The sequence below is a fragment of the Trichechus manatus genome, unplaced genomic scaffold, assembly GCF_000243295.1.
Source record: "Trichechus manatus latirostris isolate Lorelei unplaced genomic scaffold, TriManLat1.0 scaffold00187, whole genome shotgun sequence".
NCBI lineage: Eukaryota > Metazoa > Chordata > Mammalia > Sirenia > Trichechidae > Trichechus > Trichechus manatus.
In genome coordinates this window covers 5,039,143-5,061,716 of record NW_004444123.1, presented here as the reverse complement: position 1 = coordinate 5,061,716, position 22,574 = coordinate 5,039,143, and the positions used below count along the sequence as shown (strand labels likewise).

The 22,574-nt window shown below is 47.3% G+C and overlaps 1 protein-coding gene across 1 annotated transcript; it reads right to left on the bottom strand.

Moving 5' to 3' along the window:
* Positions 1-7,878: 7,878 nt before the first annotated feature.
* Positions 7,879-10,247, bottom strand: RD3 (RD3 regulator of GUCY2D). The gene is made up of 2 exons (XM_004387544.1): positions 9,952-10,247; positions 7,879-8,176 (listed from the first exon to the last, which is right to left on the bottom strand). Exons 1-2 carry the CDS (start codon positions 10,245-10,247, stop codon positions 7,879-7,881), a joined length of 594 nt encoding a protein of 197 aa, XP_004387601.1.
* Between the last annotated feature and the right edge of the window lie 12,327 nt (positions 10,248-22,574).

Here is a 22,574-nt window from a genome sequence, read left to right as displayed (position 1 = left end):
GGGTAGATGCCTTACAAGATATTCTTGAATGTCCCCAGGACCCACCCCCACCACCCATTTTTGCCTATAGATGTATAACTAGACTTAAGTCCCAGCAAGCCCCAAAAAGAAGGATAAGTTGTTGCATCTGGCCCCTCCTACAACTAAAAAGGAGGCACAATGCCTGGTGGGCCTCTTTGATTTTGGAGGCAACATCCCTCATTTGGGTGTGCTACTCCAGCCTGTTTGTTTATCAAGTGACTCAAAAAGCTAGTTTTCAGTGAGGCCCAGAGCAAAAAAGGCTCTGCAACAGGTTCTGGCTGCCGTGCAAGCTTCTCTGCCCCTTGGACCGTATGATCCAGCTGATCCAATGGTGCTTGAAGTGTCTGTGGCAGATAGAGATGCTGTTTGGAGTCTTTGGCAGACCCCTACTGGTGAATCACAGCACAGACTCTTAGGATTTTGGAGCAAATCCCTGCCATCCTCTGCAGATGACTGCTGTCCTTTTGAGAAACAGATTTTGACTTGTTACTGGGCCTTAGTAGAGACTGAAAGTTTAACCATAGGCCACTAAGTCACCATGCAGCCTGAGCTTCCCACCATGCACTGGATTTTGTCTGACCCACAGAGTCATAACGTTGGATGTGCACAACAGCACTCCATCATTAAATGGAAGTGGTATATACAAGATCGGGTCTGAGCAGGACCTGAAAGCACAAGGAAGTTGCATGAGAATCTGGCTGAAATGCTCATGGTCTCCACTCCTGTCACATTACCTTCCATTTCCCAGTCTTCACTTATGGCCTCATGGAGAGTTCCTTATGACCAGTTGACTGAGGAAGAGAAAACTCCTGTCCCTGTGACCCTATGGTCTGCAGGTCTAGCGATCTTAGTTCCAAAGGGAGGAATGTTCTCACCAGCAGACACAACACTGATTCCACTGAACTGAAAGTTAAGAATGCCACCTGACCACTTTGGGTTCCTCACGGCTCTGGATCAATAGGCAAAGAAGGGGGTTACTGTATTGGTTGATGTGACTGATCCTGATTACCAAGTGGAAATCAGATTGATATTACATAATGGAGGTAAAGAAGAGTTTGTCTGGAATACAGGATAACCCTTAGGAAGTTGTCATGGATTGAATTGTGTCCCCCAAAAATGTGTGTCAATTCCCAGTATGATTCCCAGTATTGTGTGAATGTCTACCATGTTGTCATCTGACGTGATTTTCCTATGTGTTGTAAATCCTATCCCTATGATGTTAATTAGGTGGGATTATCAGCAGTTATGTTAATGGGGGAGGACAATTTAGGTTGTGTCTCAAGTCAATCTCTTTTGAAATATAAAAGACAGAAGCAAGCAGAGAGACAGGGGAAACTCATACCAGCAAGAAACAAGAGTCAGGAGAACAGTACATCCTTTGGACCCAGGGTCCTTGTGCTGAGAAGCTCCTCAGTAGGGGAATACTGATGACAAGGACCTTCCCTCAGAACTGACAGAGAAAGCCTCCCCCTGGAGCTGGAATCCTGAATTCAGACTTCTAGCCTCCTAAACAGTGACAGAATAAACTTCTGTTTGTTAAAGACATTCACTTGTGGTATGCCTGTTATAGCAGCACTAGATGACTAAGACAGATGTCTCTTAGTACTACCATGCCCTGTTATTAAAGTCAATGGAAAACTACAGCAACCCAATTCCGACATGACTACTAATGGCCTAGACCCTTCAGGAATGAAGGTTTGGGTCACCCCACCAGGCAAAAAACCGCAACCAGCTGAGGTGCTTGCCGAGGAAAAAGGGAAACCAGAATGGGTGGTGGAAGAAAGTGGTTGTAAATACCAGCTACTACCATGTGACCAGTTGCAGAAATGAAGACTGTAATTGTTTTCCTTATTTTGTTATATGTATATATGTGCACACGCATATATATATCAAATATCTTTGTTTTCTTCCCTCCTTTATTCCATTATTTATTATAAAATATAAGATGTAAACAGGGCATTTTTGGTTGTACACGTGTTGGTTGTATCATGTTAGGCACAAGTATGACTTCATAGTTGTCTTTATTTGGAGATTATCTATGGTTTAAGAAGATGTGCACAGTCACCAGGTTGACAAGGGGTGGACTGTGATGGTTAAGGTTATGCATCAACTTGGCTAGACCATGATTCTCAGTGGTTTGGCAGTTATGTAATGATGTAATTTTTAAGGCTATGTAATGATGTAATTATCCTCTATTTTGTAACATAATGTAGTCTCCTCCATGATGTGATCTGAAGTGATCAACCAATTAGTTGTGAGGGGAGTTTCCTCGAGGGTGTGGTCGGAAACCTATATGTGGATATTCTAGAAAAGCCCTCTGGCTTTTGCTCATTCTGGATCCTGCATCTGGCTCATCATCATCTGACCTCCAGTTCTTGGGACTTGAGCCAGTGGCCTGCCATACTGCCTGCCAATCTTGGTATTTGTCAGCCTCCACAGCTCATGAGCCATGAACCTGCCATCTGACCTGCTGATCTTGGGTTCATCAGCCTCTGTAGCTACATCAGTCCAGAGAAGCCTCCAGCCTGATGCCTGACCCACAGAAGCCTCCAGCCTGATGCCTGACCCTCAGGCTTGGGACTTGACAGCCTCTACAACCACATGACCCATTTCCTTTATATATATATATATATATATATATATATATATATGTATATATATATATGCTTCACTAGTTTTGCTTCTCTAGAGAACCCAGCTTAAGACACATGTTCTACGGTATGAAATCAAGCCAGCGACAACCTGAACTTCCCAGTTAGGAGAGCCATCAGGACCAGCTACATAAGTGCAAATTAAATGCAGGGCCCCTTGTTAAAAAATTATTAAGAACAGCAGAGCATTAAACCAAGCACGGGACCCTTTTAAGCATGGGGCCTCGTGTGACTACACAGGTCATACGTCCATGAAGCTGTCGCTGGGTGTCATAAATGCCCTAAAAAAAGGAACCATGGGGGTGAAGGAAAACTTTCAGTATTTTGTTTCTGTAAATGGCAAGAAAATGGGAGAAAGTTTTAGGTTGCTATTTGCAAGCTTGTCTCAGAAAATAAAACATATGAGTGTGGAGAGTCTTCATTTTCATTAAATGAAAAGTAAGATTAAACATATCGTCCCCCCAGACACCCTTTTAGCTCAGTGGTGAAGTTACCTCCGAGGTTCACTGTTCAGTCTGGGAGTGGACAGCCCCGTAAAACCAAATGAGACTAACGAGGTACAGGAGTCCAGTGACAAGGGCCAGAAAGCAGAAGGGGACAAGGAGGTGGTGATAGGGAACCCAAGGTTGAGTAAGGATATTGTTGATGTGTTGTGAGATTGTTAACCATTGTCATAGGGCAACATTTGTAGTAACTGTTAAATGAGAAACTATTTTGTTCTGTAAGTCTTCATCTTAAGTGAGAATAACAGCACAATTGGAAGAGCGTACTCAATGTCACTGAACTGTGCATGTAGAAATTTTTGCAATGGTGTATCTTTGGCTATGTGTATTTTCACCAAAAAAAAAAAAATGTTGAGAAGTTAGAGGGTTGATATGTTGTGGGATTGTTCACCAATGTCATAAAACAACATGTGTACTTCTGTTTCATGAGAAACTATTTGTTCTGTAAGCCTTCGCCTGAAGTACAATAAATAAATAAATAAATAAATAAAACCATATTGTCAAGTCTCTCTCTCTCTCTCTCTCTCTCTCTCTCTCTCTCTTTTTAAACCAGGTTCGCATTTATCTATTTATTTATGTATTTATTTGTTTGTTTGTTTATCTGTTTATTTATTTTACCAACATACAGGCAGTAACACATTTTTTGCGTGTCTTTGTCTCTTTTTAACATTACTTTCAAAGTATTTGAGTTGGTTCCTGTGGAAGAATTTTAATCCAAAGAATATAACAAGGGTCTGAGTAAAGAGTGTCTTTAGGCTAATTTAGAAAATTATATTGCTTATGTGCAGTCATGTAAAAATGGCGTGGTGGGGGCATTTGACCTCCTCTAACTTCACAAGGGAGAAGGAGAATCAAGATCAGCAGGCCAAGGCTGAATCCTATGAGGTGGAGGTCAGACATGACTCCTCGGTCTCCCCTTTTTTAACAATTCTAATACCAACTGTCCCCCCACCCCCCGGCCACGGCACTCTCTACTTCTCTCCTGGGTTTGATAATTCATTGCAAGGGCCACACAGAACTCACAGGCAGTACTCACGATTATGGGGTTTATTAGGGAAGTAACAGGTTACAGTTCAGGCTCAGGAACACTCAGGATACAGTTCTTCTATCAGGACAGCCTATTCTCAGCCGTGGCTGCAGGCAGGTCTCTCTCCGGCCCTTGGCCTCTCAGCCTGGCCTCTGCCCTGCTCCAACAAGTGTTACAAAGCTCTTTTGCTCTGCCAGTAAGTACCCAGTGGCACCCCACTCCACCAGTAAGCCTCGGCCTGAAGGCACTCAGTTCTGGCTCTGTGGGTCGGCAAACCGAACTCCACCAAGTGCCCGGAGGCACCCAACTCCACTAGCAAGTCTCCTGCCTGATGGTGCTCAGCTTTCTCATTCCATGGGCCAGGAAGCCCACTGCTCTGTCTCCTGCTTATCTCCTGCCTCTGCTGCTGCCATTTCTTTGCTGCTGCCATTTCTTTGCTGCTACTTCTCATTGTCTTCAGTGTTATAGCTTTCTCTCAGTCTCCTGGTTCCAGGAGCTTCTCAGCACAGGGATCCTGGGCCCAAAGGATGCGCTCCACTCCTGGTTTTTCTTTCTTGGTGGTGGTGAGTTCATCCCTTCCCACCTCTGAGATGGCTTGTTTTAAGCCCAGTGGGATGACAAAACTGACCAATGCCCTCATTAGGGTTCCATACACTTTATTTGCATGCTCCCAACCCCACAAGGGTGCCGTGCAACTTATTTACATTATTAACAAGCTATCCAATCCCCTTGAGGGGCTCAAGCACCTCATTTTCATAGTCTTCACCCAGTCATTTGGTGGGAGTTACAAAGACTATGGCTAGAAGGGCCGTAGTAAGTAATTCACTGCACTGCAGGTCATTAACTTATTTTATGTCAACACTAATGTTCCTTAAGGTCTCTATTGTTAAAGAATACTTCATTGTGGAATTAAATAAACACTATATGACTAAGTATAAAACAAATTGCAACTTTCTTGTCAATGTGTGGAGCTTGGTTAGATCCCCTTTCAAAGAAATAAACTGCAAAAATCATTCAGGATAATACGGAAATTTGAATAGGGACTGGGTATTGAATGATATTAAGGAATTACTTTTAATTTTATTAGGAGGGATCGTAGTAATATAGGAAAATCTTATTCTTTAGAGATGCATACTGAAGTTTTCAGGGATGAAATATCATGATGCCTGGGATTTATTTGAAAATACTCCACACAAAAAATAAATAAATAAAGCAAGCATACCAAAATGTTAATAACTATTAAACATTGATGATGGCATATGGGGGCTCCTTAGACTTTTCTGTCTATTTTTCTGTATGTTTGAAGTTTTTCATAATAATCAAGGAAAAATGTAGCTACCGAGCGGTCCAGTACCACCCCCTCCCTCTAGTGGCTAGTGGTGTTGAACTGGGTACAATCCAATTACTTGTCTGAACCTTAGTCTGCTCAACACATTCCCATCAACCACCACTAAATGCTCACCAGATGTTCACAAGGAGTCTCTCAAGTGGCTTTGTTTTCAAGGAAAAAATTTATTTGTTCTTACTGAGTTTTTAAAAATAGGCATTGAAGCAGACATCATCGTTATTCCCTCTAACAACCTGAATCCAGAGGAACAACTTCTGCGCCCTCACAAGTTTGAGGGTCACCAGTGGGAATCCACTGCAGCAGAACAACAGGAGTCTGTGGGGCATAGTGGGTTCCATCCGTCCGATCTGAGGTTGGCTGAGCTTGTCCATGCCACGATCAACAATGCAGGGAAGGCTGTCATTGGCTGCCAGTTAAATTTAAAAAGAACACCACATTGAAAGGCTCAGGTTTTATTTTCTTTGGCGAAAATAGCTACATGTAGTGTGGTGGGGAAGAAGGAGAAGAGCAGACACTCTCTTAGCCAGCCTCCTGTAGCCTGCCAGGCTAACTGAGACACTCCATTCCCTCTGAAAAACACACTGATCCACATCTAGGTCACTCAGACAGCTCATGCCTAGTGGGTCCTTTGCTAGTAGCAAGTATTATCACCCAACACTTTTGCACCTACTAGCTGAGTTGTCTGCTTACCAAGGGTTGCTTCTGTCTGTTCCAAAATTTGTTTATGCCATTGTTCTTATGATGATGATTAATTTAAAATGAACACAAACTAATAAAACTTAAGTATAGAACTCCCATCACACAGCCCAGACTCACAAACAAGTGAACACAGCTTGAACCTCCAGCAAAAGTTTGGCAATTGAATGAAATTTTTAATGTCTTGAATTAAAATAAAATGTGTAAGATGTCTAAGATGTGTATTTTTATTTAAATGATTACCAACTTTCCCTAATTATGTTAATGAGCCAATCTACGCCTTCATCTTGATAGTGTTGGATAAGAGATTTCCCACCCTATCAATCTTCATCCAGATTTTAATGAAGATAATCCAAAACCAGATCATTAAAAAAAATTTTTTTCACTGGCTTGTCAGGGAATATATAAATTTTCCTCTGGTTGATTTATCTCCTCTGGTATTTTATTTGGACAAATATTAAGATCTGCTTGCATTTCCTGAGCATGCACTCACGGCTGGGGGCACTTTCCCCACCCGGTCGCATACATACCCATCCCCACTTCAGCCCCAGAGGGTTATCAGGAGGCCAGCTGGCCTTCTAGATTTGCCATGGATGATCCACCCAGTGGATAAGCCACATGCTCATCATCAAGAGCTAACTGTGTCATCAGATGAAAGGACAGTGACCCCTGTAGGGTGGCTCTTCTAGAACATTCTACTCAGGTGCCTTGAGGTCAGTTAGAGGTTTGGGTATCATTTTTCCTGAGGAAAGACAGACAGCAGCTATAACCAGATATAGAATCGGCCCTGGAATTCAGAGGCCTGGCCCTCCAGAGCAGTGAGTTCAAAGGCCTTGAAGTTTAGCCTGTGGCAGAAGCTGCTGTAGACCGGCCATATCCCACCAGCTAACTTTCTCCGACAGTAGCTTAGACCCCCACCCTCGGGCAGGTGGAGATGTGGCCTTGGACCTGTCCCATCACAGCCCAGGACTCCAGGGCTCAGGGACAACCTCACAGCCCATGGGCATCTGGCTGCTATTTATGGTGAAAGGAGCCCGTCCCTCTCTGAACCTCAGTTTCCTCATTCACTAGCAGAGGGGGGTGAGCTTAATGGACTATGTGATCCCTTCCAGATCTGACAGCCTATGACGGTGTGATCCACCTGTAGTGGTGAGAACAGCTGGTCACCAACTGACAGTGGACACGAACCAACAGGCCCCTCCTCACTACCCAGGGAGAGGAGCGAACCAGACAACCCTGCAGTTAGGGTGCGAATTTGGGGCTTGGTAAGAAGGCAGGGACAACCTTGCCTTTCCAGGTAGAAGCAGAAGATGGGGATGGAGCCTGATCTGTCTGCCAAGGCTCTGAATCTCTGCGAGGCAGGGAAGGGGCTACTGCCAGCAGACTTGTGCAGGAGAAGGAGCCCCACATCCCAGTTCCAGGCCCTAAAACTACGGGCCCTGTGAGCAGTGGGGGAGGCTGGGGGCGGGGAGCGGTTGCTCTGTCTTCCAGGAGTGTCTTGGGATTGAGTCGCCTCTTTGGCTTCCTCATCAGGGCCAGGTGGGAGATGTTCTAGGGCCCGATGGCCAGTCACCCTATCATGCCCTGCCCTCCTGAAGGTGGCTCAGCTCCTGGGGATGGGAGGGGAGAGGGTCAGTCCGCCTGGGGCGACCGGAAATCGGGCATGCTCCAGGTCCGGGGCGGTGGCGGCGTGTCCCGCTCCACGTCCTCCGAGATGGTCCGAATGTCGCTGGCGAACGGCGAGATGCGCGCGCGGGTCTTGAAAGTGGCCAAGGCCAGGCTGCCGCGGGGCCGAAGGCTCCACTGCCGCGTCAGCTTGTGGGCCTCCTCCTCCTGCTTCATCTTCTCCAGGACTTCCTGCAAGACCGAGAGGAACAGCCGGGCCACGTCCTGCACCTCGGGCTGGTGTTCCGCCATCAGCTGCCGGAACCTGGGCGAGGGAGCAGAGGGCGAGTGGGGCGATTCACCAGGCACAGGGGGCACCGCGTGGAGAGGGGTCTAACCCTGAGGGTTAGCAGTCTAGCACAGTTTGCGCCATCTAGGGACCTAACTGGGAGTGGTGTCTACCCTTTCATGAGGTTTAACAACTCAGCTAACATGTGTAAAGATCTTGGCACTTACCGAAGGTTTTCAATGCTGGAGTATTAACGGGGAGCCCACTGCGACGCAGCCTCACTAACTTGCTTTCTGACTACCCCTCTTCCACCCCTTCTGCCCAGTGGTCAGAGTTCTCTCTCTGAAATGCATATCTGATCATGTCACTGCCTTGCAATATTCCTGCAGCTCCCTATCACGTTCTGGGTGAGGCTGAGCTATTTGGCCTGGGACTCCAGACCCTGGCGAACTGACTCTTGCTACTCCCCAGAGGACCCAATGTTCCAGCCAGAAAGAATCAAATATGATTCCCCAAACGCCCCAGGTTTTCCTGGGTCCCTGTGTGTTTTCACAAGCTGCCTCCTCTCCTAAGATGTCTTCGCTTAGAGCTCAAGAATTAACAATAGTTAGCAAGTCCATTTACCACCCAATTTCCTCTACCATATTGAAAGTCAGGACTTCTCAAACTTTTCAGCAGTGACATGTACATTCCAGCTTTCCTCCTCATATACGGAGGTTTTGGTTTGCCAACTCAGATTCTGTCTTCAGCACTACCACACCATGACTCACACCCACCCCAGGCCCCAGGGTGCTTCTGGAGCCAGATACATTTGCAGGGGGTAGAATGGATGGGAGGTGAAAGGGAGGGGGGAGGGAGGGACTTACATGGTAAAGAATCAGAAAAATGGGAGAAGGGAAGATTCTTGGCCTGAAGTAAGAAAGCGGAGGGGATTAAAAAAAAACTACAAAGACCAAAGGGCCAGAGAAGGAGAAGGAGTTTTTAAGATGAGTTTTGGGGAAAAAAAGGTATAGAATAGCTGCACATGTTGGTGAAGGAATTGGTGCGGGAAATATCAGAAGACTAAGGGGGATTTTAAGATGTTTTATTATAGATCTGTATTCCTTTACCAGTATTTGAGAAATGCAGGTAAAGAACTCGAGCTATTTGAAATTATTTATGGTTGCTATACTATGTTTCTTTGACTTCAACACCAACCCAGCTGAGACTGGGCCATGTGGATCACAACTTCATTAGGGTTACATGTATATTCAAAAACACTATTGTACCCAACCTCTAAGTTCAGTGCCCACACCTGCGCATATACATCTATATGATACACACATGCATATATACACACATACATACATATATATGTATATACACAGACATACGTATTTATATACTCACTCCATAGGCCAGCTAGTGAAAGGTAGTTTGAAATAGGATAGTTGAGACACTTGTTTCAGAGAGATTGTCTGGGAAAACCTCTCTGAGAAGGTAACATTGAAGATGAACTGAAGAAGGAAAAGGAGCCAGCTATGTTAATATGCAGGATAATAACATTCTAGGCAGGGAGAGTAGAAATCACAAAGGCCCTGGGTTCTCTCCTGTCAAACTTCATGTGCCTCCAGGAACCACCTCTGAACCCTTAGCCCTGGCCTGGAGTTCCAGACATCTTTCAGATTCCTCCTCCTGCCTTGCCCTTCTAACAGATAACCGGGTCTTACGGGCCCCCTGGTTCTGGCGGCCTCAGGCCACTGCATCCACCCTCTCTGGAGTCATCTGGGCTGCAGCCCTCCAGTGAGTCCCATTCCAGAGCCAGGGCTTACCTGAGGATGGTGGATCCACAGTAGGATGGGTGGATCTTGGCACAGACGCCCTCCAGTTGCAGGCGCTCTCCGGGGCTGAGGTCGTAGGTGGGCCTGGGCGTGCTAGCCAGCCAGCTATAGTCCACGCCAGTGCGGATCTTCCTGCCGACATTGTTGCGCTCCCACTGCTGCCTCTCAGCCTCCCTCATCTGCCCCGCCAGCTCCATCATGAGCGTTTCCAGCACCATCTCAGCTGGGCTCTGGGATGACAGCCGTGGTGAGGTCTCGTTCCAACGGAGCCATGGGATGAGGGACATGGCCCTTCCAGGCTCTGCTGAGAAAGGGCACAGGGTGTGTCTTCACTGAGCTCCTCTGTCAGTTAGGATGGGGAACCAGGGAGGCCAAGGGGGAGGGAGGCGAGCCTCAACCCAGGGTTAGGAGACCTGATTTGTCCTCACAGCTGGGTGACCTTGGGTAGGTTGCTTAACCTCTGTAAGCAATCTTTCTAATTCTATACGATAAGATAGGGCTGCTGTGAGAATCAGTTATGAATAAACTTGGTACACGACAAGTACCACATGTAAGTACCACACAAAAGCTGCCATCTCAGGCATATCTCACTGACAGTATGAAGTAGGTTTGTGGCTCAGGCAACAGTGAAATTGAGAGCCATTCCTGGGCTAAATCCTGTAGTGGGTCTTCAAGTTCCCCCATCTCTCTTTTCCATGCCCTTCTCCACCTTCCAAGGGGCTCCCCTTCCAGACACTGAGGATCATCTTCCTGTCTTGACCCTCCAGATGCAGAGAAAAGAGATTTGATGAGCTTAGTCTCAACACAGTAGTCAAGCTGTGTAATCCTCCTAGGGACAGACACATTTTTAGGCAGCCTTCCCACCAGTTTGCACCCACAGTGTTTAACCCAAAGAAATAAATTATTAATGTTGGAGAAGGAGGCACTAATGGGGAAGTTATTGTAGGGTAGCGATAGCCTCTGCAATACCGCAAATCAAACAAATTTACGTGTGGAGATTTGAACAACCAGCTATCTTAGCAACCATTCTGATCATGAAATCTAAAAGCTTTCATCCTGCACTCAGCCTGGGCTTATCACCAATGGGGACCTGGGATGATACACCTAGGCCCTTCCTGGGAAGTTGGGAGGGCAGGACAGAACATCAGGTCCTACTGTCTGAGTCAGGAGCACTAGAAACTTTTCTTATTGTCCCTTAACTGCTTCGTGTGCCCAGAATAATGAGGTTCGGCAGGTGAGTGTGTTGGGGGAGGGTGAAGCGGGAGGGGTTAGCGCACTGTCCTGAGAGCTGCGAGTCCCAGGAGGCTCTGCCCAAGACTGAGGGACTTGATCAGGTCTGGCACAGGGAGATGCTGTAGCTGCACGTGTTACCTTCCTGCAGTGTTTGTGTTTTCACAAAGTGCGTGGGTCAGGTTGACGCTTATCACCAGAAGAGTAAATGGTGTCATTTCAGGCATTCCTTCAACACTCCTGAAAGTGCCAACTATGTATAGTCAGAAGTTCCCACAAGGGCTATTCACCACGCTGGACAGCTTCACACCTCCATGCCTCTGTCCGTGTTCCTCCCTCTGCCTGTAAAGCCTGCCCACATCTGCCTGGAGACTCGGGGAGGCCTTTCCTGATCCTTTCGCCTCCCAGGCAAACCTGGCCACTCTCTGCCTCGCACCCTGACTGCACTGTGTACAGACATTTTCACAGCACCAGGAATACTTTATGCACTGTGACAATTTACCTCTACGCGGTGTGTCATATGTGGGCAGGGACTGCGTCTTAGTCACCTTTTCATCTCTGCTGCGGGTTACATAGTGCAGTGGGCACTTACTAAATATGCAACAAATGAATGCAACAGCAAAGGAATGAATGAATGAGTGAATGAACAAATGAATGATGGATACGTCATTATGGTCGTGTCAAGGAGCAAGCCTCCCAGGTCTGACCTACCCAGAACAAGATGGCATTTGTCAGAGACCATGGCAAAGACAATCTTACCTCTGGCTCCTATGGTTTCACACTGACACTCAGGTATGAGGTGACCAGGGGAAGGGCTGTGTGCACACCTGTTCTTCTATCCTTAGGGTGGTCTTTAGATAAGTCCTTATTTTAAACTTTTCTGAAGATATAACCTGGGGACGGAATATTGGGCTGAGAGTTGTGGGGTCAGAGGATATCTGGTGTCCCTCTGCCAGAATGGTTCCACCTCTCTCCCTTGCTAAGTGCATCCTAGGATTCCTCCAAAACTGGCCCTGATCTTCCTTCCTCAGGAAGACTTCTTTGGGAATTTCCCTCAACCCCTATACCCCATCGTGCCACCCACCAGGCCACACTACCACCTGCACTTGAATGCTGGACACCGAATCCTTGACCTTCACCAATCTGGAAGATGACTGAATGAGGAAGAAGCAGATGAGGTACGAGGCAGAGGAATGTAATGCTCTTGAATGACCTCTTAATACATTCTGCCATGTACTGTTAGACAGGAATGTCCTCAATGACCTGCCACACTCCCAGTGACTGGTTAGCATGCTTCCCAATCCATCTGAAGTTTTAACTCTTCTGACCACTCATTCCTGTTGGAAATGCTCTCTCTGCCTTGTTTCCATTAGACCACTCCTTGGTCAACCTCCTTCCTCTCTGGAGACTCCTGCTCATACCTGTGGACTCCCTTCCTCTGCCTCTGCCCTTCCCTGGATTGTTTTTGTGCCCTTGGAGCTAAAGCTGTCCTCTCATTTCAATAAGCCTTATCCTTTCATGCATTTCCAATTTCTACCTCAATGTTGATGGTTTCCAAATCTAAACCCATAATTCAATCCTTTCCTGCGTTCCAGATTGGGGTCCCCAGATGCCTCCTGGACATCTCTTCTTGTAGGTTCCACAAGCACCTTAAACTCAACATGCCCAGAGCTCCCCATCTCCCTTTCCATTGGCTGCTGCTTCTCCTGGGTGCCCAGCTTGGTGGTGAGCGTAACCTAGTTGTCAGAGATCAAAACCAATGTGCCATTATTGTCTTTCCTTTTCTTTCATCTGTCAAATCCTACCTGTTTCCAACTCCTGTGGATTCACCCAGTTGTAAATATTATGATTCTCCCAGATCTATCCACTTTCCCTCCCTCCACAATCACAGCATTACTTCAAGCCCTGACCATCTGTCAGGTATGTTACAGCTGCCACCTCATAGCTGAGAACACAGAGTTGATCCTCCCAATTCAATCTTGACTCTATTTTCTAAAGTGTGATCTTTCTGAAGCACAAATTCGACATTTTGTTTTCATTAGATACCATAGCACAGTGCATGGGATCTGGGAGCTGTTGTTCAAGGACCTGACAGTCCCCAAGCCAAAAAAAATTTATTGGCTTCAAAATATAAACAGAAACTGTAAAATTTAAAATTAATAAATTGACAATAATTAAAAATCAGAATTATAAAACTCCTTTCAAATTTTTAATTAACAAAGAATTGTGATATGGATTCATTTTATGATGTTTACTGCGATGTGGGTGGAGCCTCCAATAGTAAAAGTGGCTAGAGCCTGTGGAGATCTTTAAATCATCTTATATTTCAGCCCTGGCTTTCAATCGTTCCCTATTCTCCTCGAGATTAAACTCAGACCCATAAAGTGGTTTCAAGGCCCTTTATCATATGGCTACTGTTTGCTTCTTCAGCTTCATCTCTCACCAAACTTATTCTTTCCCCTAATCACTCCCCGACACACACACACACACACACACAGACACACACACAGACACACACAGACACACACACACACACACACACACACACACACACACGCACACTCGCATACGCGCACCATTCCCCTACTGGGCCCTGCTCTCTCTTGTTTTCAGCCCTTTGCACACACCCAGAACACTTTCAATCTCTACAGTTCCTGAATAAATCCTGTTATAGGTTGAATCGTGTCCCCCAGAAAGATATGTTGAAGTCCTAATCCTGGGTACTTGTGATGTGACCTTGTTTGGAAACAGGGTCTTTGCAGACGTAATTAGTTAACAAGAGGTCATACTGGAGTAGGGTGGGCCCTTATCCAATATGAGTGGTGTTTTTATAAAAAAGAAGAGACACAGAGCAGCATGTGAAGATGAAGCAAGCAAAGAATGTCAAAGATTGACAGGAAACCCTAGAACCTAGGAAGAGGCAGGGAAGACTCGTCTCCTAGAGCCTTCAGAGATCATGGTCAGGTCGACTCCTTGGATTTGTACTTCAGTGAGACTATAAATTTCTGTTTTTTCAAATGACCCAGTTTGTGGTACTTGTTACAGTGGCCCTAGGAGACTGTCTTAATTACCTAGTGCTGCTGTAACAGAAATACCACAAGTGGGTGGCTTCAATGAATAGAAATTTATTTCCTCACAGTTTAAGACGCTAGAAGTATGAATTCAGAGCACCACCTCTAGAGGAAGCCACCCACCCCCCTGCCCCCGCTGTCTGCTCTGGGGGAAGGTCTTTGTCTCTTTTCAGCTTCTGTTCCTTTGCTTCTTGGTGATCTTCATGTGGCTTGGCATCTCTCTTCCCTCATCTCTGCTTCTTTGCTTAATCTGCTCTTGTTATATCTCAAAAGAGATTGATTTAAGACACACCCTACGCTAATACTGCCTCGTTAACATAACAAAGAAAACCAGTTCCCAAATGGGATTATACTACAGGTACAGGGGTTAGGATTTGCAACACATATTTTGGGGCGACACCATTCAATCCATAACAGAGGCTAATACAAATCCTGCTTCAGCTGATATCGTATACTTTGCTTCCTTTAGGAGATGTCGTCGGCCCTCCCTGATTAGGTGTTATGGATTGAATTAAGTCCCTCAAAATTATGTGTTGAAAATCCTACCCTCTATGCCTGTGGTTATAATTCCATTTGGGAACGGATTGTCTGTTATGTTAATGCATTAGGATTAGTCTCGGGTGTATCTTGAGTCAATCTTTTTGAGCTATAAAAGAGATTAAACAAGTGAGCAGAGCAGAGACGGGGGAAGAGAGATGCCAAGCCACATGACGATCGTCCAGGAGCAGAAGCTCAGAAGAGACAAGAACCTTCCTCCAGAGCCGACAGAGAGAGAAAGTCTTCCCCTAGAGCCGGTACCCAGAATTTGGACTTCTAGCCTCCTAAGCTGTGATAAAATAAATTTGTTTCTTAAAGCCACCCATAGTGGTCTTTCTCTTATAGCAGCACTAGATAACTAAGACACCAGGTGTCAGAGCCTCGTCTCTCAGCTCCCAGGCCCTCCAAGCTTCCCCATCAGGGCAGTCGCTGCACGGTCTGTGTATCTGTCTCCCTCTCCAGAGTGTGGGCTAGGAATCAGGTTTTGTGCACTCTTCTACCCAGCACCCAGCACCCAGCACCCACCAGAGGGCCTGGCCTGCAGCAGTGCTCGATGGCTGTCTGCAAATAAATGAGTGATACTTATCATCTGATTTATTTGGATTATCCCATGGTGATGGATAGGGCTGCCAGGTCGTACAACCCTACCTGTGTGTGAGTGTGTGCGTATATACATGTATGTGTGTGTGTATGCAGCTGGGCTAGAAATCTACCTAGGGAATTCCTTCCTGCCTCAAAATTTCTCACCCTTCCTAAGATCGATTTTGAGAAATTCATCTCTGAGTCAAGTGTTGCCCTCCCTAGAGGCCTCTTTTTTCTTCTTGGAGCTGAGAGGAGACAGCGAGACAGTGGCTTGGCAATAGAGAATCTTCCTGTAGCTGGGAGAAATGTGGAAGAAGCATGGGGAGGTGGGAGTCACTAAAGACAACTTATGCCTCCAAGACAAATTTGCCTGGGAATACCCGTACCAACACCACTCAAGGACCCTGGGGGCCTGAGTAACAGGCTTACCCCACACATTTGTAAGAGTCTAGGACAATACTACAGATGGAGGCCCACATAACATATATGTAAATCTTTGTTAATTTTAAATTAAGGTAAAAACCAAAACCAAACTCGTTGCTGTCAAGTCAGTTCCGACTCACGGCGATCCCATGTGTTACAGAGTAGACCTGCCCCATAGGGTTTTCTTGGCTGTGATCTTTACAGAGGCAGATCGACAGGCCTTTCCTTCACTGTGCTGCTGGGTGGGTTCAAACCATCAGCCTTTAGGTTAGCAGTCAAGTACAAATGGTTTGCACCACCCAGGGACCTCTAAACCAAGCTAACCAGCTATTGAATAACATACGTTCTGGTTTTCTCCCTTGTCAAATATACCTTCATAACAACTTGGAAGTTCAGGTGCAGATTGAGAATCCTTGGACTCCTCAGAGTTCCTTGCTGGAACATGGTGAAGGGAGTGAGCAAGCTCCTGGCTGTCCACTTGTCCCCCTTCTTTTCGGATCCCTGGCTCCATCCTGCACAGTGAGTGGCCTTGCAAATATATCAGGGGACACTCCACTTTCACATCCAAGGCCTATCCACCCCCACAAATAGCTGTCTCTTTGCTACCCTCAGACCTAGGATTGTTCACACTGGTGGTTCAGTTCACCCACAAGAGACGTGCTCAAGCTCTGAGAGTGGACTGTCTGGGCAGGGAATTCCAAATCTCAGTACCTAAAGCCTGGTCTGGAGGGAAACATGTCCTTAGAGTGGGCATGTCTCCTTGATCCCCAGACTCCTCGTCTTATGGTGAGGTGAGGTCAGAAAAGTTACAGTAGAGCCTCAAGCTCAGCCTGGAGTGGGGGGTCCCTCTCCCCGGCTTCAAGGTTCGTGCTCCTGATCTGAGTTGGCCACTAGGGGCAGGGGCTTTGCTGTCTGTTTCACCCTAAGTCAGGTGGCAGGGGCTTGGTGGGGGATTCCACCTGAGTCCTTGGGTTATCAGGCCTCTGGTGGGGGAAGAGGTGGTGTTCTGTTGTGGATTTTCTGCTCCCCACCCCCTGCCAGGACTGGAGGCTTTGACGAAGTTATGGTTTCTGTAGAGCTGTTTCTGTCTCTAGCGCCAGCTGTTCTCCCAGGGAGCTCTGTGGCCAGTCTGCTTAAAGTTCTTAAGGGCAAAGGAGGGAGGGAGAGACAAAGAGGGAGGAAGGACAGGGACAGACAGGCAGAGACGGAGAGAGGGAGGCAGAGAGGGCGGGGACAGAGAGGCAGGCAGCAGGCCAGACAGACTCCAGAAGGGGCTGGCTCATCTAAGGGCATCCTTGGGACTTGACCCCAGGCCGAGATCCCAGGTGTCTGCGTGTGTGACCGAGCATCTGGGGAGGAAGTGGATGTCAGAATGTGGTCTGATAAAGACACCCTGAGATCCATCAGAACAGCACAACTGATCTCCTGGGTGTTTTGCCCAATTTTGATTCTGCCTCTCGCTTGTTCTGCATCAAGCCCCAAGGCAAAGCCAGACTCCTCAGTGTAAGCTCCAAGGCCCCTCTCATCCAGCTAACAACTGGCCTGTGGCTGCACCATGGTAACATCAGAGACTTCCCATGAGCCATCACTCTACCCAGAATGCCTGCTTCTCTCTCAGTCAATAGTATCTGCAACCTGCCTCAATGTAGACAAAATCCTTGTTTAAAAAAATTAGGACATTTGGGGAAATTTGAATATGAACTGGCTGTTAGGGAATTATTGTTGATTTTCTTAGGTATATAAATGATATTATGGTTATAGGGGAATACTGGCAAATATCCTCATATGTGTCAAAGTAGAACTGTGCTCCACAGGGTTTTCAGTGGCTGATTTTTCAGAAGTAGATTACCAGGCCTTTTTTCTGAGGTACCTTGGGTGGAATTAACCATCTGCACCACGCAGGGACTCAGTATACATGTATATAGACACACATACGTGTACAGAAAGGGCAAATATGGCAAAATATTAACAATCATTTATCTAGGGATATTTATGAGTATTTGTTGTACTATCTTAACTTTTCTGCAATATGTTTGAGCATTTTCATAATTAAAAAGTTAGAAAAAAAATCTAAGCTCAAAACTCATTTTCTGGTAGCAAGCCTTCCCAGTTCAGCCTGTTGCTGGACTTACTTGCTTCTCAGTACTTCTGCCCACAGTTGATACTGTATTAGTTTATATTGCTGTGGCATTTCTCCACAGGTGTATGTGGGCCTTATGGTGAAAAGCAGTTGCATGTGCTGGGTGGACCTGGACAGGGAGCCTACGCCTGAGTTCTGATCCATTCTGTCACTCACTCACTCAGCAAACATAGGGAGGAAGGTCTGAGATGTTCCATCACTGCACTAGGGGCTGGGACTTGCTCAAGAAGGGTATGTTCAAGAGAGTGAGGAAAACAAGTAAACAGAAATTACAGTGCTACTGAAGGGTATGCCCATGGTACTACCGTACTTCAGTGGTCAATACTACTGAAGGGTATGCCCTGGAAGCTTCTACAATGTATTAACTGCATACCTTTGTTCAGGCTCACGAACTAGCTAGGCCTTGGTTTCTGCATTTATAAAACGAAGTTAGTGTGCCTGCTCAGCCCTGTGAGACTCAAATGAGAGAAAGTGTGTGGAAGCGCTTGCTAACTACAGAATCTGTGTGATGATCAGGTGTTGTAAGTCTTATTATACCATCAGGTGGATTCATTACTACAGAATTCAGGGTGCCTGCAGAGAAGTCTTGAGGAGCTTGCCACAGGACCTCCCTTCCTCCCTGACCTGTCATTCATATGAGCAGCCAGAGAGAAGAGAGCGAAAGAATACTGACCAAATCCAATGACGACACAAAGTGCAAAGAAAAGGAATCAGGGGCAGATTAACCAGTAAGCAAGGGACTCACAGGCTTACAGTAAGCAAGGGACTCACGGGCTTAACTGTGTTTACTTACTAATCTGTAGTGCACAATTTCACCTGGTTTTCACCACAAGACCAACAGGTGACGTGTGCACTATAGCTTGGTAAGTAAGCACAAGTAAGCCCGTGTGTACCTTGCTTCTTGGGTAATCCGTCCTGGAAGGAATGTAAGCCACTGGAATGATGGGCTCCTGGAGAATCCTGTGATTCTTAAGCCCTCCCCCCAACCCTGTGGTCCTCTGTGAGAACCCTGGGTGTGTGTCTCCCTCCTCTGGTGGGCGAGCAGGGTGCTGTCATCTATGGACACCTGCCTTCCCTTCCCTCTTCCCACACCCCCTCTGCTGAAACAGGGCCTGGGGCTCAGTCCCTTCCCCAACCTTACCCCCACTGACGCCTCCACTCCCTTTGACCTCAGACATATGTGTGGCGGTTTGGCTGTGCCCCCTCATTCTGCCCTTGGTCAGTCGCACAGATGAGGCAGGCCGGTCTGGGGGAAGATTGCAGGCTTTAGCAGAGACTGCCTGAGTTTAATTCCTACACCTTTCCTCTCCCTATATTCTGCCTGTGTTCAAGTTACCTTCATCTCTCTGTGCTTCAGTTTCCCCATCTGTAAGATGGGGTAATAAAAGTACCTACTTATAAGTTACCGTGAAGATCAAGTAAGGTAATGTCTGGGTAAGTGCTTTATAAACTAACAAAATGCTGGTTCATCTAGGTCTGTGGTTAACATTATCCCTGATGCAGGGATTCTTACCCTGGGGTCCATGGGGAGAATTCAGAGGCTTATGAACCTGGATGGGGGAAAAGTCATCTTTACTTCTCCTATCCTTTAACTGAAAAGTAGTACTTCCTTCAACTATGAATGAGGGCCACAGACCAAGTCGAATCAGTAGCACCTGTGACTTTATCACCCCAGGGATCCCAAATATTGTCATATAACTTTAAAGCTGCTATTCTTGAAATATTGTTTATGCTCATCACTACTGTGAAATTACGGTATTTGTTAGACCTGCCACCAGCAATTGTTATTTTACGTGTTAACAGAGAAGCACACAGATTGTTGTTAGTTGCCGTCCTGTCGCTCCCGACCCATGGCGACCCCATGCGTGCAGAGTAGAATTGTTCCCTAGGATTTTCAAGGCTGTGACCTTTCAGAAGCAGATTGCCAGGCTTGTCTTCCAAGGCACCTCTGGGTGGGTTCGAACTGCCAACCTTTTGGCTAGTAGTAGAGCACTTAACCGTTTGCGCCACCCAGGGACTCCTGGCAAGTATATTATTATGTCACAAACTTCTTGTAAATATTTTGATAACCGTATTTCAACGTAGCTGGGTTCCTTGTAATCCTATATGAACTTAGTTCTCTGCATTTAGAGAGATGTTTCTAAGAATGTATCCATAGGCTTCCCAGACTCCCAAAGCATACACAGCACAAAAGTGAACAACCCCCAGCTTGGTGCAGCCGGACACCCTTGTCCTGTTCTGCCTTGCACCAACCCTGGCTTATGGCTATGGCGTTGGGATTGTACAGCCTCCCTGTCTGAAGAACAAGCTTTGGGGGCAAACAGTGGAAAAGCCCTCTCCTGCTCTGTGACTGCCCTTTAGCGTACTCCCTGCCCCACCCAAGACCTTCCTCTTTCACTCTCTGGTCTTCCCTCTCACCCTCCTATTTCCTTCAGGACACCCCACCCGCACATTCTCTGCACCTTCCCTTCAGCCTATTTTTGGACATCCCTGAGGACATTGTCTTTTCCACGTCTCCCTGGGAGACACTGTTACCAGCTGCGGTTCCTTGGATACGCTAGGAAAACCATCCCCAGCCTCCTCAAGGGCAAGAGGAGTCTCTGGTTGCAGGCCTGTTAGCAGTCAAAGCGAGACAGAGGGGTGTCTCGGCGGTAGGAACATGGGGGTGGGTTCTCGGAGTTGGAAGCAAGGCGCTGTGCCCCTTCTTCCAGGAGGCTGCAGAGGGTCAGCCACCTATGGGGAGACCGAGGTGGCGCCAGCTGCCCGGCCAGCCCGTGAGGGACAAGTGTCGTCCCTGGCAAAGTATCAGTGTTTCTCAGAACAAAGGAGGCCCGGGGGACCAGCCCAGGCTCCTCTGCCTCTGAAGCTGGGCTTTCACAGCTGAGATGTATGTCTGCAGGCCTGGGCCCAAGGGCATGAAGTGGCACCTGAGCTGGGCGGACAGGCTGTCCCAGAGCACCAGCCCCTTCATCAAGCCACTGAGCAGAGGCCTCACAGAAGGTACAGAGTAGACACCCCTCTCTGGCTAACCTTCCCCTCCTCCCAACCTGTCTTTACCAAATCCCAAGGGCACCTTCGAGGACTGCAAATTGGCCTTATTTCTCTTTGAATCATAGAAAAAGAACCTGTAATCTGCAAAGCCAGACGACACTCAGCCTGACCTGCTGGTCCTCCGCCCACCTGGAAGACCCTTGCTCATGTTTCAAGACCCCCCTCAAGGGTCATTTGCTCCCTGCAGCCAGGCCTGCTCGCCCTGCAGGGAGGTAGAGCTGATCCCCAGTGTGCCTGGCACAAGGGTCTGCCATCACAGCATCTATGACAAACATGTTTCTCCCTTTTTTGTTTGTATTTCTCTCTTCCTCACCAGGCTATAAGCTCTGTGAGGGCACAGAGTCGGCACTTGATAAATAGTTCCTGAATGAATGACTGAATGGCAGTCCTCCTCCTTCTGAGGCAGCGGTGCAACCGGGGGTGGCGGGGAGCAAGTGGGAGCCTGCCCAGCACTCAGGTCTGACTGACCACTGTTGGAGGGGTCTGATCCAAAAAAAACTCTACCCTGGCCCCACAGTCACAGCTCAGACCATCCTCCCCAAGCCTGGTCCTCCCTTGGAACACCATCCTGCCTGGCTCAGTTCCAAGCCCACTCTCCTGGGCTTGTTCTTGGACAGTCACAGACTACTCCAAGGCCACCCAAATATCGTGGTCACTATGGTCCCAAGAGCCTGACTCTGCACCTTGAGCTTAGTAGGTGCTCAAGTTACAGTGGAGTCCCTGGGTGATGCAGCTGGTTAAATGCTCAATTACTAGCCAAAACATTGGCGGTTCGAACCCACCCAGAGACACTTCAGAAGACAGGGCTGGCAATCTGCTTCCAAAAGTCACAGCCTTGAAAACAATATGGAGCAGTTCTACCACATAGCAACTAACAACAACAGTTCTCAGATCAACGAGAGAATCTCTGATTTGGGTTTCACCCTTCTTCCCCCTGCCTGTAAAACAGAGAGAAAATGCCGGGGCTGGGTTCTCCCAAAGACAGTTCCTGGTTCCTGAACAGACAAGGGCTGTGGCTTCCTCTGAATTTATAAAGCAAGGAGCAGGCCATAGCCTTGGGATACTACAGAGTCCATCAGTTTTTCTGGAATTGGTAAGGACTGAAGGGGGCTCCTTGTGGCCATCGGGGTCCTGAGCCCTGGACTCAGACTGTTCGATAGGCTGTCCTCAGCCTGGGATGCCCCTGAAGCCAGCCCTTCCAGTCCCAGGCAGTGTGAGGGGCTGGCTCAGCCCTGCTTCTGCTCTAGCTTCTAAAGGCACAGCTGCTCTTGGGATGGGAGCGGGAAGCCACTGTCCCTGGGGAGACATCCTTCTTACCTGGCTTTCCGAGGCAGTGGGAATCTGGCTTTCTGCTTCTAGTCTGGATCTTGTCAGGGAAAATCAGAAAGTTCTGCAGCCACAGGGATCAGGGGAGCAGAGGGTAGACTGCATTCTACTCCCTTCTCTTTCTCTTCTGCTGCAGCTGCTGCCTCCTTCTTTTTCTTCTCCTTCTGTTTCTGAGAAGTTTTGCTGACAGAAAACAACACTGACTAGAGGAGGGATGCAGCCTAGGCTGCTGTGTGTGTGCTGTGTGTGCGTGC

Bases quoted from the DNA above. Each gene is read 5' to 3' on its own strand.
- RD3 (XM_004387544.1), bottom strand. From the start codon at position 10,247: ATGTCCCTCATCCCATGGCTCCGTTGGAACGAGACCTCACCACGGCTG. The intron at 8,177-9,951 runs GTAAGCCCTGGC...TCCCTCGCCCAG, and splicing joins TGTGGATCCACCATCCTCAG to GTTCCGGCAGCTGATGGCGG.